Raw genomic sequence first — 16,065 nt, 5'->3', positions numbered from 1 at the left:
ATGCTTCTGTTGCCTGAGCACCAGAGGGCAAATATTTCAATCTACAGCTCAGTGCCATCAAAATGAGACACCGAAATCTGTATTGTAGTATGATCTGGTACGTACCAATCATATCGGCACCAGGATTCACTACTCAACCCTAGTGTGAATTTGGCCAGTAAACCTGATTCTGATGGTAAACCAAATCTGATCATGAGATCCCCTCACCACCTGAAGATCCATGTGTTCCACAGCTCTACTAGAACACTCCTACAAGCCTGCACCACACACATCAAGAAACCGCAATATGAATGCAAGCTGTCTTCACACTCGCGTGCACTCAGGCCCCCACATACACAAATTGAAACCCTCACATAGTGAATTATACACTTAATCCTTTTTCATAATGCCAGTTTCACAGAAAAGCAGAAATATCTGCCACATCTGTCTGTAGCGATATGCATCACGTTAGTTTAGAGTGTACTTACACCCACACCTAACCAACTTCCCCATATAAAAATGTCAGGAGGAAACTGCTTCGTATCACTCTGTAATGGGAACATACCACTTTCCAGTCTGGTTGCAATCCCTCGTCGCTGTACAGGATGTAGTCGATCCGCCTTCCATTGCCTTTCAGCGGAATCTTTTGGCCCTTCTGCCTGGGACACTGGTTCTTGCTAATGGGATACACTAAGTATTCTTTTCTCAAATCTTCATTCTCCATCACCCTTGAAAAAAGCAATAAGCAACTGTGTGATGGGCTGGATATTAAAAGAATTAAGGATGTATGTAAATGAGTTTTCAATCACTGATTATATATTCAGTTATAATATACAGACGCTCCTCTACTTACGAACTTTCAACTTATGGACCTTCAGACATACAAACAAAGAGGACTGTAAGTCCAAACTGTGTTCCTTGGACTCCCGTTTCCTGTCCGCAACATCAATTTTTTTTTCTGGATGCCAATTCCACCTAGTACGACTTCTCGCCGTTACTCCCACCACTCAGCAGCGTAGCGTGCATACTCCCAGCATCCTAGTTCTTTGTACTTGCATATACCCTTAAAATGATGTTGAATAACGACTTACAAACATTTCAAGTTCGAACAGCCGTTCAGAACGTAACTCATTTGTAAGTAGAGGAGCGTCTGTACATACTTGAGTCTCCTACACATATCTGAGTATAAATGTTTACTCATATCCTAAGAGTATATTTTCAATAACATTCACTCCTGTGAGTGTTTCATGCATCTATGTGCACAAGTGTTCAATTGTATAGGTTTCCTATGAGTATCTGTATGTGTAAGTTTAGAGGTTTTCTGTCAGTATCTATATGTGCAAGTATATAGGCGTCCTATCAGTACCTATATGTGGATATATATACTCATGTGTCAGACTCACTTCTGAAGACCTTCTGGTGAGCTCACTTCCTCATCATACAGTCCACTGGTGTCCAACAGTGTACCTGCCAGTAGAGACACATCACCCTACCTGAGCTTCTCAAAGCACATTGAAATCCCCACAAGCAGCAGGGATGTGTATTGCTGGCATTGCTGGTGCAGACATGCGCTCCCTGGTGCACAGAGTGTCTGGCAACGCATTCTCTGTCGCCGTTCACCCTGCCAGGCTGACCCGGTTCACCCCCCTGTTACACTCACCCAGAGCCCAAGACTTGTCCTCTCCAGGTCCTATGCGACAGGGGTCCTTGTAATGCGTGAACAGCGTATGCTGCTGCTCCAGCTTGTCCTCTGAGTAGAGGAAGGTGTATAAACAGGACACTTCAAGACCAGGGCCTGCCTCAGTCAGCTCACATGAACTTTGACCCCCATGGCCTGCATAAACACTCAGTTATAAGCACAGTGTCTGCACACTTTAGATCAACTAATGCCAAGGGTCTAAACTGGCATACTACATGTCCTACAACAATTCACCTTTCCCACAATTATTCCATAATATTTCACCATATTTCACAAACACTTATCTCTCCAACCAAGGATCTCTCCTCAGACAGAAAGCCCTGCTTTTGCCCATTACATGGTCTGGTACCTGAAGAGCAGTTGTCGAAGTTCAGGTCCCCCAGAATGACGTCAAAAGCCACCTGGTCCTCCAGGCCCTTATCCTGAGCTGGGCCAGATGTGGCTTTTCGGAACTCTGCTCCCCACTCGAGGAGGAAATCCAGCTGTTCACAGCGTACTGAGGCATCTCCTGCGAGATGAGAGGCAGGCTTTTCATGCACATCCTGTAACATACACCCTGACATGCCAACAAGCTAACAGAGAGAAGAGCTGCAATGAGGACAAACTATCCTTAAAAGCCCTTCTCTGAAGGCAGGCAGAAGTCATAAGGTAAGCTAAATGACATCCTGCAAGTGAGGAGTATCCATCCATTGATTTGGAGCCCATCCCAGGCAGCACAGGCCACAAGGCAGGGCTACAGCCTGGACTGGATGTCAGTCCATCACAGTCCAGGCACATACAAAAAGGGCAATTTAGAGACACCCCAAGCCTAAAGACATATTTTAGACTACAGAAGGGAACCTGCACAACACAGAGGGAATACACAGACTCTAGACACACACCTGGGATTTGAATAATAATAATAATAATAATAATAATACATTTTATTTGTATTGCACTTTATATTTTAGCAATCTCAAAGTGCTACAAAGTAAAAGAATAGTGTAATAAAAATTTTAAAAATTTGAACTCCCAGTCCTGAAGGTGTGCTGCTCCCCACTGTGCCCCCCAGGGAGGAATATAGGACACATTACATGAGAATTAATTTAAATTAAGATTGGTTTCTCACGCAGGACTAATGAATTCAGTTTTATCTCTAATGAGAGATACCAAAACATAGGAGCTAAGACAACTTCCGCTAGTTAAACAGTGAAAAAAAAATTAAAAGATAAAAAAGCACAATCTGTGACTTTAATGCCCTCTACTGGTATTAAACAGTACTGTTAATCATAATACGTAAACAGTAAGGTCTATCTATCAGTGTTCACAGACTAGCTTACTCTTCCAGCATTAAAGATACATAAGTGCTGAACCATTAGCAGGTCACAGAGGGTAAACCTGCACCCTCCTTTAAACTTCCACCACATCCAAGTTTTCAACGTCTTTTTTTTCTGGTTCTATACATCCACCTTCCACATGCTTATCCAGTCCAGAGTCTCCGGATGCCTGGAGCCCATCCAAGACACCACAGGCCATAAGGCAGGGGACACCCAGAGTGGCAAGTGTGGCTGCTTCCTCTCACCGATTATTTTCTGTCTTGCCTTGTTTCAAGTGAGCATAATTAAGAATGTACTGTATGTGGCACAAAACTGGAGGCTGTCACGCCTCAGTTCCCCATGGATCTGTCAGAATGAGCATCCAGACACACGTCCCTAAAGAGCCATAGTGCTCCTCTCAATCTCCAAAGTTTGGTACTAGGAATCAAATAGACCACGGATATGCTGATAATATCTCATCTGGCAAAAGCTAAAGTTAATTACATCCAAACAGTCAACAAGTTTAATGGAGTACTTTGCTGTCTCAGGAATGAGCCTGTAATTCACCGGCGACCAAACCAATTCCTTAATTGCTTCTTCATACTGAACAGAGCATTTTGACTGCACTTGCTGATAAAGGGAGAGACAGAGTGAGAGAGACAACAGAAAGTGTAGAGGGAAGGAGTTCCAGAAAACACGCCCATAACAGAATTGAAGCTTGTTTAGCAAATGCAGAATGAGATAATTGGCCAGTTTAGTGAAAGTATATTATTAATGAGCTCCATAGTTAAAGCACTAAATGCAAGCGGTAATACTACCTGTTTAAATGCAGCTGGAAATATAATTCCCTACGAGGCCTCCTATCTACATCAAGTAAGTAAAATTATTACAAAGGCAGCAGAGCATATCTCCATCAGTCCATTAGTTCATCAGTCCACACATCCATCTATCACTTATGCATCCAAAGTATGTTTTACACTTTTCTTGAAGTTAATAATTAATTCATTTTGTTATATAATTAAATAATTCAAACTGTTCAAAACAGTTGTAATGTGATTTTAACAGTTCAGGTGTGCCGAATCTGTTTTCTAAGGTTAAAATAAGTTTACCAAAAGGGTAGAATTCCTTTAATTCCAGTTGGTTAAAATCCATCATGTGACCCTGTGATAAGAAGAAGTTGGATAGGCTGTAGAAAATGGGGTGTAATGTGCTTGTAAGTAAGTTAAACATGGCTGTTTACAATGTAGCCTTTCTCCATCCTTGTGTCCTTTTATCAAAGGAATCCATCCACTTCTTATCCAGGACCCACAGGTTATATAGCTTCTCCCCATGGTCACGCCCCTCCTTACTTGACTGTCTGGCATTCAGATTCTGGTTCTGGTTCTGAATTTTGGTTTCTGATTTAGTTTTCAATCCTCTTTGTTTATTGGCTGAACTTGTTCAGTCCATACAGCCCTGCCTTCTAAGACATGCAAGCTGCGTACTTGGCAGTTAGAGATCTAAGTTACACCCACACTGAGCCCTCGAGGCCTGTCAGCTGGAGCGCCTGAGGCCATGTAGTGAGCTCAGGGAGCCACGAGTTCCTTTAACTCTGTCCTGTTCTGATGACATGCACATTCAGCTGCTTCTTGTTTCCTGTACACCTACATGCCATTTTTCCAGATCCCTTTGGAGTGTGAATACAAACCTTTCCCAGAGCCAAATGAGGATCTAACATTGCATACTGAATCGTGTGATCATGCAGAACAACAACCAGGTGACATAATACAATAAAGGCTTCACTAAAGAAACATTATGTACCCACTTGGTGAGGTTGCTGTTAATGAACATGCGGACTTGGCCCCATTAAATGCTGGCTGCATTTCATTTTCAGATGCACCTAAAAGCCCATAAATCCTTGTGGCATTTTGCAAGACTTCAGGGTGCGGGTCTGGGTTCACCATTTAGTCTGTGAATCTTGACCTTGCGCCACAAAAGCTGGAAATAGAGGTAGCTCTGCCTTTTTTCTGGAGAGGGCAGTATTTTTAATCAAAAAATTGTGCTGAGGCCCAGGCTCGGAATATTAATCCCTCAGTGTGGCAACCTCACTGATTTCATCTGATATTAATCTCGATTGCTTTAACCTTCCATAATTCTCTAAGAGCTCAGTTTCCTCAGATATCAATTTAAATCTGTTTTGTCAGCTTTTTTTAGAAAATATCACATATGACCTAATCTGATGTAATCAGAGTTTCAATGAATGGGGAACAGCACCAGCCGGTAAATAAAACATTTTGAGGGCATGAAAGTTGAGGTTTATTTACAGATAGTGGTTGAGTCCCTTTTACATAGTCTGTTAGCCCCGAAGGTGATTGGCCACAATGTCATTTAACCTGTTCAGTGTAAAGCCTACTGAGAAACAGGAATTAAACCAAAAGATAGGAAATAATGTGCCTATCTGACTACAAGGGCACATGTTGGGGAGTTCAGGAGCTGATGCCTGTGTCCACAAGGTCATTGATTTTAATCCCATGGACAGCAAATTAATTATATCACTGTTAGGTCTTTGAGCAAGGCCCTTAGCCCCAAAAACTACTCTTAGGTGCAGGAAAAATGCTGACCCTTTTCTCTTCATCTGCGTATGATATAGGATAGTAATCTCTCGTACCCTGGCATAGGTCTTCCTAGGGAGACTGAGGAGTGTTATTTCCTAGAAGTTGGAACACACCCTCTGGTCCCCTTTTTTAAAACTCACGACAACCACCCCAGTCTACCAATCCAAATGCACTGTCCCCAACCTCCACGCAACATTGGAGAGACATGTCAGGCAAGGTAGCCCAACAACATCAAGAGGCTTTAGGAACTCAGGGCGAATCTCATCCACCCCAGGGCCTGACCACCCACGAGTTTTTCGACAACTTCAGCGACATCAGTCCTTATGATGAGTGAGTCCTCTGAGTCTTTGGCGAGTCCTCTGACTCTACTTCCTCCTAGGAAGGCATGTCAATGGGATTCAGGGAGGTCCTCAAGGTACTCCACCCACCACCTGACTATATCCCCAGTTGAGGTCAACAGTTGCTTCCCCCTCCTGAATTGGCTGAAGGTTTCCCAGAATCTCTTCAAAGCCGACTGAAAGTCATTTGCTGTTGCATCTCTGAACACCTCCTGCACCTAAATTTGTGCTGCTGAAACTGGCAAAGCTGTATTCCACATAGCTTACCGCTAATCTATCAGGTGCTTCTGAAATCCCACAAGATAACCAAGCTCACAAGGCTTCTTTCTGACGGCTCCCTTTAGTGCTGGTGTCCACCACCGGGTTTGGGGGTTGCTGCCACAACAGGTACCCTATAGGTAACTTATGGCTACAGGTCTGCAATCTCAGCCATGGAGATTCGGAGTATTGCCTATTCAGGCTCAATGTTTCCGCCCTCGTGCAGAATGCAAAATAAGCTCTGCAGGTTGTGTAAGTTGAAGATCTCCCAGACAGAGGCCTCTGCCAGAGACTCTCAGCACACCCTCACTATGCTTTCGGTTCTACTGATAGAAAGCCTATACACTTACTGGGCATTTTCCCCGCCATGTAATCAAACTCAGCTCCACTCGGCACACGAATGTCCATAACATGTGGTCCTAGATTCGATAATACGATTACAAAATCAATCATCGGACTGCGGCCTAGGGTGCTTTGGTGCCAGATGCACTTATGAACACCCTTGTGCTGAAACATGGTGTTCCTCATGGATAAACTGCGGTTAGCACAGAAGTCCATTGACAGAGCACTCAGGTTCAGTTCAGGCAGGCCGTTACACCCAACCGCACATGAGTCACCTAGTATAACAATGGAATTCTCAGACAGAACACAGTTCAGCACCCCATCTAAGGCTTCCAAATAGGCCAGATACTGTGAACTGGTGTTCAGTACAAAAGCAGTTCTACAAAAGCACATCCCCAGTTCAAAGAGGAAGGGAGGCGACCCTCTTTCTCCCCATATTGAACTTCAAAAGTGCCAAGAGCCAAACTGGGGGGCTATAAATAAATCCAGAGCTACAATAGCAGCTCCAGAGTGGAATAGCCCTTTGGAGTCGACAGCACCATCGGCGATGTCGTGTATCTTTCTTGTGTATTTCAGTTCATAACTCGCTGAAATCTGACATGACTAAATCCAAAATCCCTCTTATTTTCAAAACGTCAATTATCAGAAGTATTAAAGTGTTTAACATTAAGTTAAATCGGCGAAAAAGTAAAACATTTCACCTTTCTTTGGGGGCGTGTAGTGCCAGCCTCACCTGAAGATCGCTATTCACATTCTAAACAGCCGCAGTATTCAAATCGCATTCGCATGGTAATTTGATTAACAACGCAACAGTGAAATGCGATCCAGATACATCCCCATCAGCACCATATTGGGGGGGGGGGGGGGGGGGTAACCAGGTGTGAATGGCTCATGCATACATACGAAAGTCGCTACATTTTCAATGAAAGGAGCCCAGAAATAGTGACATGAGTTAGGTTTTTCTTATTTATTTATCCAACTGAATGCTGCAACTACACCATTTAGTCATCTTCATGTAGCCAAGACTTTGGTGATCAGATATCTGTGATCAAAACAAACTGGCACCATTGCTTACTATGTACTTTCATAATGTTTCTGCAAGTGTTCCAAACTGCATTTTGCAGTGTCTATACTTTGACGTCAAATTACAAACTTAACATAAATCTGACATATTTGCAATATACATTAAAATTAAGACGAGTGTAATGCCAAAACAAATTTATAAGAAATAATTTATTTGCCATGAATTAAGTTTATGATGTTAAATGAAATGTGTGACCATCCCCAGTCAAGGGGTTCCCTACCCCTAGACCCCAGAGGGGTAGAATTCAACCCCTCTGCAGGACCTTGGTTCCAGAACCTGCATTAGCTCCGGCTCCTTTCACATGAGAAGGTTATATTCCATGTGCTAAAGACAATTTTGGTAAAAATCGGTTGAGAACCGGTCTGGGTCCTTTGATTGCTGCCAAATCCACAATGCACCGGACCGTTATGGCTTCTCCTGCAGGTACTGGATCCACAGGAGAACAATCCCATGTGGGTCATTTGGGTGAAGGTCCATCCCTCAGGCCGAAGAGCCCCCCCCCCCCCCCGGCTCCAAATGCAACGGCCCCCGACGAGATATCTCCTAGGATCTTTGGCATATACAAACCCCTTCTGATTGGAAGCGTGCTAATATAACGCCCATATTCAAAAAAGGGGAAAGAAGTCATCCAGCAAACTATAGGCCAATCAGTTTTAACCGGAAAAATGATGGAAGCTATAATCCAAGTGAAAATGGTAGATTACCTGGATTCAAAAACATTCTGAGGGATAGCCAACATGGATTTAGGAGAGGTAGATCCTGTTTAACTAATTTACTTGAGTTCTTTGAGGAACTCAAGAGAAATTGATCACAAAACGGCCTACGATGTGATCTACTGTCATGCCCCGATTATCCGCTCCTTCCGTGTGCCACACCCCCCCCCCCCCCCGCCCCATTAACCCCGTGTGGATTCCCCATGTTTACAACCTGTTTCTGATTGCTGTATTTACTCTAATGTATTTAAGTCTGCATTAGGTATGTTTTCCTGAGTCCGGTCATTGAAGTCTTCCGTCAGTCTTGTGGTTTTCTTGCATGTTTCTATAATAAATCCCTCGTTCCCCGCTTCCTCGCCTCCCTGCTCCTGCTTCCCCAGTCGGCGCACACAACATCTACTTAGATTTCCAGAAGGCCTTTGATGTTGTCCCCCACAAATGGCTCTTGCAAGGCTGCAGGGACTGTAGCAGCTTGGATCGAAAACTAGTTAACAGACAGGAAGCATTGAGTAGTTATTAGAGGCACAATGTCACAGTGGCCCTGCATTCATAGTGGGGTACCGCAGGGTTCAATTTTAGGACCACTATTGTTCCTAATTTACATTAATGATACTGACACCAATACATACAATAAACTGGTAAAAATTGCAAAAAACACCAAGGTGGGTGGTGTAGCACATACTGATCTACGGGATCTGGATTTAATTAGTGACAAGGGTTTATACCTGGCAGATGAAATTTAACATAGTTAAATGTAAGGTAATCCATGCGGGGAGCAGAAATATAAAGTACAGCTATTTTATGGGTTCCACTGAAATGAAGGTAGCTGATTATGAGAAAGATCTTGGTGTGTATGTTGATGCTTCCATTTCCCACTCTCCCCAGTACGGGGAAGCAATAAAAAAGGCCTATAGAATGTTGGGTTACTCTAGGTGTGAGGAGTTAAAGTCAAGGGAGGTGATGCTACGATTATACAATTTCTTGGTAAGACCCCACCTAGAATATTGTGTGCAGGTTTGGTCACCATACCTTAAAAAGGACATTGCTGCCTTGGAAAAGGTTCAACATAGGGCTACAAGAATGATTCCTGGTCTTAGAGGAATGTCTTATGAGGAGAGGTTATCTGGTCTGAATCTGTTCAGCATCGAGCAAAGGAGACTAAGAGGGGACATGATCCAGGTACATAAGATTCTAACAGGTCTGGATGCTGTTCAGCCAGATGGCTACTTTAATATTAGTTTAAATACTAGAACTCGTGGCCATACAGTAGGTGGAAATTAGCAGGTGAACATTTTAAAATGGATTTGAGAAAGCACTTCTTTACACAGCATGTACTTAGAGTATGGAATAATCTCCCTGTTAGTATAGTGCAAGCTAAACCCTGGATTCCTTTAAATCAGAGCTAGATAAGATTTTAACAACTCTGAGCTATTAGTCAAGTTCTCCCCAAACGAGCTTGATGGGCCGAATGGCCTCCTCTCATGTAAATTTCTTATGTTCTTATTGAGGGGTAGATGTGCGTGTATGATGGTCAGTAAAAATATCCTTATTATTACAGGCTTTGGCCACAAATTTCAGTTGTTTTCACCATCAAATAACATGATGGATCAGCAAGGTTTGAATCTACGGGGCTTCTCTGCATATCCCCTCAGTGAGGGTGGCAGGCCCAGTCCTGAGAGGCTGGTTGGTGATCCACAATTCATAAATCAGCCATCAGATGGCAGAGTAGTCAATCAGAAGTCCCACTTGCCTTAAAAACACACAAAGGCGTATTTACACAGAAGCCCGGCAGTGCATTTTACTCCATGCGCTCAGTCTATCACAGGTAGAGCCACCCCTCTTACTTGCAGACGGCCCAAGCCCCACCCCCCAACCCTCCCAGCTGTCAGTGTCCAGCAGTCAAGAACCGTGCTGGTAAGTAGGTCACCGCGCACTCGGATAGATGAAAGGCGATAAGCCGTAACATCTGGGAGACACAGACATGCAAACACTGAGTCACACGGGTGCAATACAGGAGACACCTTTGTGTAAACAAACACACTCTCTGCTGTGCACTCACTCCCATCCGGAGGCAACCGTTTTGGGCATATCTCGTGGTGGACACGGAGATCACAGCAGAGGGTCACCTGCGATCAGACCCCTAACGATGCAGAGAGTGCCATGTAAATTTGATTTCTGCATCTCCCTCTATGGCTCCTTCAAAAATAGCAGCGGTTCTAAATGTGGCCTGGAGCAGGCGGTTTTCTGCTTAGGAGACTCCCAAAATAGAAGGCAGATTGGTCTTGTTAAGAGACTCGGCCTTCTAAATAGAGGCACAGCTTAAAAATAGCTTGTGCCAATTGCCATGGGAACAGAGGAGCGTGGTGCTCAGCAATGCGGGTGTCGTGGATTGGCTGGCAAGGGTGAAAACTGTTCCATCTCATGCAAATATTCAGACACAGATCCTGAGTTCACCCAAATGCACAGACACACACAGAGACAAGCAGGCTCACGTGCTTAGAAAAAATTATGCTTCTTCCTCTGTACATATTTAATGTTTTTTTAATGATACTCTAATAAAGCACAACCTGTGAGCATTATTTGTATGTTTGAGACATACAGACACTCATAATTATAGCTGTGATTGATTTATATGTAAAATCATATGAGAGGTGGTCTTGGAGGACTGGGGTGGGGATGGGGGGGAGTCGGCTGCTCATTTTATCATATTAATGTATCATGTTTATTATGTGAAAATAAGAACCAAAAATAGTTCATAGCATAATAATGCATGATAGACTGTTTTTTTTCTGGTAAAAATAGGTATCTGTTGTTCAGGAGTCGATGTCTTCAGAGGGGTGATGACAAACACGGACAAATGGACACACAAGCAGGAACATAGACAGACAGACAGACACGCAGACATAGAGACACACACAGACATGTAGACACATGGACAGGAAGACAGACAAACACACAGACATGCAGCAATGCAAGCATACAGACATACATAGACACACAGACATACAGACATACAGACACACAGACATACAGACACACAGACACACAGACATACAGACATACAGACACACAGACATACAGACACAGACATACAGACACAGACATACAGACACGGAGTCATACAGACACACAGACATACAGACACACAGACACACAGACATACAGACACACAGACATATAGACACGGAGTCATACAGACACACAGACATACAGACACGGAGTCATACAGACATACAGACACACAGACATACAGACACACAGACATACAGACACGGAGTCATACAGACACACAGACATACACCCAGATGCAGGCTCACTGACACAGAAGGTGCTGTCTTACCTTCCAAAGAGTGCAGATGAGTGCAGGCGATGTAGCCGATGACTCTCTGCCCCTGAGAAGAGGTGCCCACCTGCACCTGTGGGCAAAAAAAGAAAAGCACTGAGATACAAGAGCCACGAGGCCTACTGGAGGGTCAGAGGACAGGGCTGGGGGGTCAGAGGACAGGGCGGAGGGTTAGGGGACAGGGCTGGGGGGTCAGAGGACAGGGCGGAGGGTTAGGGGACAGGGCCAGGGGGGTCAGAGGACAGGGCGGAGGGTTAGGGGACAGGGCTGGGGGGGTCAGAGGACAGGGCGGAGGGTTAGGGGACAGGGCTGGGGGGTCAGAGGACAGGGCTGGGGGGTCAGAGGAGAGGGCGGAGGGTTAGGGGACAGGGCCAGGGGGGTCAGAGGAGAGGGCGGAGGGTTAGGGGACAGGGCTGGGGGGTCAGAGGACAGGGCTGGGGGGTCAGAGGAGAGGGCGGAGGGTTAGGGGACAGGGCCAGGGGGGTCAGAGGACAGGGCGGAGGGTTAGGGGACAGGGCCAGGGGGGTCAGAGGACAGGGCGGAGGGTTAGGGGACAGGGCTGGGGGGTCAGAGGACAGGGCGGAGGCTTAGGGGACAGGGCTGGGGGGTCAGAGGACAGGGCGGAGGGTTAGGGGACAGGGCTGGGGGGTCAGAGGACAGGGCGGAGGATTAGGGGACAGGGCCAGGGGGGTCAGAGGACAGGGCGGAGGGTTAGGGGACAGGGCAGAGGGTTAGGGGACAGGGCCGGGGGGGTCAGAGGAGAGGGCGGAGGGTTAGGGGACAGGGCCGGGGGGGTCAGAGGAGAGGGCGGAGGGTTAGGGGACAGGGCCGGGGGGGTCAGAGGAGAGGGCGGAGGGTTAGGGGACAGGGCCGGGGGGGTCAGAGGAGAGGGCGGAGGGTTAGGGGACAGGGCCGGGGGGGTCAGAGGACAGGGCGGAGGGTTAGGGGACAGGGCCAGGGGGGTCAGAGGACAGGGCGGAGGGTTAGGGGACAGGGCTGGGGGGTCAGAGGAGAGGGCGGAGGGTTAGGGGACAGGGCCGGGGGGGTCAGAGGAGAGGGCGGAGGGTTAGGGGACAGGGCTGGGGGGGTCAGAGGACAGGGCGGAGGGTTAGGGGACAGGGCCGGGGGGGTCAGAGGAGAGGGCGGAGGGTTAGGGGACAGGGCCAGGGGGGTCAGAGGACAGGGCGGAGGGTTAGGGGACAGGGCTGGGGGGGTCAGAGGACAGGGCGGAGGGTTAGGGGACAGGGCCGGGGGGGTCAGAGGACAGGGCGGAGGGTTAGGGGACAGGGCTGGGGGGTCAGAGGACAGGGCTGGGGGGTCAGAGGACAGGGCGGAGGGTTAGGGGACAGGGCCAGGGGGGTCAGAGGAGAGGGCGGAGGGTTAGGGGACAGGGCTGGGGGGTCAGAGGACAGGGCGGAGGCTTAGGGGACAGGGCTGGGGGGTCAGAGGACAGGGCTGGGGGGTCAGAGGACAGGGCGGAGGGTTAGGGGACAGGGCTGGGGGGTCAGAGGACAGGGCGGAGGGTTAGGGGACAGGGCTGGGGGGGTCAGAGGAGAGGGCGGAGGGTTAGGGGACAGGGCCGGGGGGGTCAGAGGAGAGGGCGGAGGGTTAGGGGACAGGGCCAGGGGGGTCAGAGGACAGGGCGGAGGGTTAGGGGACAGGGCTGGGGGGTCAGAGGACAGGGCAGAGGGTTAGGGGACAGGGCTGGGGGGTCAGAGGACAGGGCGGAGGGTTAGGGGACAGGGCCGGGGGGGTCAGAGGAGAGGGCGGAGGGTTAGGGGACAGGGCTGGGGGGTCAGAGGACAGGGCTGGGGGGTCAGAGGACAGGGCAGAGGGTTAGGGGACAGGGCTGGGGGGTCAGAGGACAGGGCGGAGGGTTAGGGGACAGGGCCGGGGGGGTCAGAGGACAGGGCTGGGGGGGTCAGAGGACAGGGCGGAGGGTTAGGGGACACGCCTGGGGGGTCAGAGGACAGGGCTGGGGGGTCAGAGGACAGGGCAGAGGGTTAGGGGACAGGGCTGGGGGGTCAGAGGACAGGGCTGGGGGGTCAGAGGACAGGGCGGAGGGTTAGGGGACAGGGCCGGGGGGGTCAGAGGACAGGGCGGAGGGTTAGGGGACAGGGCTGGGGGGTCAGAGGACAGGGCTGGGGGGTCAGAGGAGAGGGCGGAGGGTTAGGGGACAGGGCTGGGGGGTCAGAGGACAGGGCTGGGGGGTCAGAGGAGAGGGCGGAGGGTTAGGGGACAGGGCTGGGGGGTCAGAGGACAGGGCGGAGGGTTAGGGGACAGGGCCAGGGGGGTCAGAGGACAGGGCGGAGGGTTAGGGGACAGGGCCAGGGGGGTCAGAGGAGAGGGCGGAGGGTTAGGGGACAGGGCCGGGGGGGTCAGAGGAGAGGGCGGAGGGTTAGGGGACAGGGCCAGGGGGGTCAGAGGACAGGGCGGAGGGTTAGGGGACAGGGCCAGGGGGGTCAGAGGACAGGGCGGAGGGTTAGGGGACAGGGCCAGGGGGGTCAGAGGACAGGGCGGAGGGTTAGGGGACAGGGCTGGGGGGTCAGAGGACAGGGCGGAGGGTTAGGGGACAGGGCCAGGGGGGTCAGAGGACAGGGCGGAGGGTTAGGGGACAGGGCTGGGGGGTCAGAGGACAGGGCGGAGGGTTAGGGGACAGGGCCAGGGGGGTCAGAGGACAGGGCGGAGGGTTAGGGGACAGGGCTGGGGGGTCAGAGGACAGGGCGAAGGGTTAGGGGACAGGGCTGGGGGGTCAGAGGACAGGGCGGAGGGTTAGGGGACACGCCTGGGGGGTCAGAGGACAGGGCTGGGGGGTTATGAGACAGGGCTAGAGTGTATTAACATTAAAGAGAGCTCCCTGCTAACTATTTTATTTGGAAATGGAGAAGCCTTACGCTTGCGGGAGTTTTACTTACACAGAAATGTTATCATGAGTAAGTCGCACAGCTGGTTGAGTTGTCTGCTATTGTGTGATTACGCATATTAGTATTATTTAATTACATTTTCAGTTTTGTGGGGGTTTTGTTTTTTTTTGTTTAAAGTGTCCAGACCTTTGAGTTTTAGCATCATTTATTGGTTGTACTTTACTTTTCACAAAGGAATCTTTCATGTGTTCTTTTAATTGAAAAGAAGAAGAGAAGGAGGAGCATAGAGAAATGAAAAGAATATCATGGGCTAAGAAAGAAATGAAAGAAAAAAAGAGGGGAGAAGAAATCTTTTTTTAAGTAATGTTCTGTTTTTCATTCAGCTAGCCAATGCTATTTTCTTTTGAAGTTTGCAGCTGGGCTGAGTTTGGCTGTGCAGTTATTATATTGATTATCTCCATACGCTTCCATATGATGCTGTGACGTGTCCCCTTGTGCTTCAAACAGTGATATGGCAGCTTCCCGTCATAGGTTCTGTGGAACTGCAGTACATATGTCTCTGAGTCCCTGAAGTATAATTTTGTGCTTAATTTGTCAAGCGAAATGTGGGGCCTGTAAGTGGTTCAGGGTTAGGGTTTGGCCACCCCCACAATCCCCCACCCCCATCAATACACATGAGGCTTTTCAAGCCAACTGCACAGAAAATCAGTTTGATGTGCTTCTAACCCGGTTCTTCACCCATTCAGGACCCAAACACAGGTCACCCCACCCCCCTGCTCACTCTCCCCTTCCCCCGTGGCATAAATGTTTCAGGAACACCGATGTGGCCGAGGTCAGAGCATGCTGGGAGTAAAGTGAGCCCCCCCTAGGGGTGCGTAGGTGGCCTGTGTGCTGCTCCGCGTACCCGCTCCAGTGGAGGGGCATCCAATGGGAGTGAAACGCAATCGAGGTCATTTCTTTAGACAATTCGCTGCCACTTAAAAGAGACCAAAAGAGGTTAATCACAGTATCAGTGGCAATATACTGCTTGATTGGAGGTTAAAAGGGGAAAGATGTCTTTAATATCCAGCCAGTAAGATCCCATTAGGCTGCTCCAGGCTTGACTGCTTATCTGTGACTCTTGTACACCTTAGTTATATATGGACAGCAAATCAAACGCAGAAAAAAGTAGCCTAGTAAATATTTTGATTAGAGAGATTACAGATCAGAGGAACTTCCAGTACATAAAAGGCAGCGCGACTCTAAGCCAAACGGAACAATTTTTATTTTTCATCAAAGTAACACAGTGGGACAACTTTGCCAATCTACCCCACTTTGCTTTTATAATGCCCACACCAACATAAGATCACATCTTGTTCATTAAACCATTAAAACATTGCTCAGCCAGACCAATGTATGGTTTGCAAAGCTTTAATTATAAGCCCGTTGGCTGTTCAGGGGAAACATTTTTAATTAAAGTTCCCACTGCTGTGATAATTAAAGCGGTGTGACGGCAGTCACACTGAACGGTGGCCAGATTCTGCCCCCATGGGCCACCCACCCCACCTGCCGCACAC

The 16,065-nt window shown here is 48.3% G+C and overlaps 1 protein-coding gene across 2 annotated transcripts in view; it reads right to left on the bottom strand.

Moving 5' to 3' along the window:
* The window catches only part of smpd3 (sphingomyelin phosphodiesterase 3), a 62,318-nt gene that overhangs the window by 14,513 nt on the left and 31,740 nt on the right, over nt 1-16,065 (bottom strand). For both annotated transcript variants that reach the window (XM_048973190.1, XM_048973191.1), the window contains exons 3-7: nt 11,643-11,718; nt 2,028-2,186; nt 1,640-1,729; nt 1,383-1,446; nt 545-707 (exon numbers count right to left, since the gene is read on the bottom strand). In XM_048973190.1, the coding sequence (XP_048829147.1) occupies nt 545-707; nt 1,383-1,446; nt 1,640-1,729; nt 2,028-2,186; nt 11,643-11,718 (552 nt within the window). The remainder of the gene's footprint in view (nt 1-544; nt 708-1,382; nt 1,447-1,639; nt 1,730-2,027; nt 2,187-11,642; nt 11,719-16,065) is intronic.

The sequence above is a fragment of the Brienomyrus brachyistius genome, chromosome 13 (assembly GCF_023856365.1).
Source record: "Brienomyrus brachyistius isolate T26 chromosome 13, BBRACH_0.4, whole genome shotgun sequence".
NCBI lineage: Eukaryota > Metazoa > Chordata > Actinopteri > Osteoglossiformes > Mormyridae > Brienomyrus > Brienomyrus brachyistius.
The sequence above is the reverse complement of the archived record's forward strand: the minus strand, read 5'-3'. Positions and strand labels throughout refer to the sequence as shown.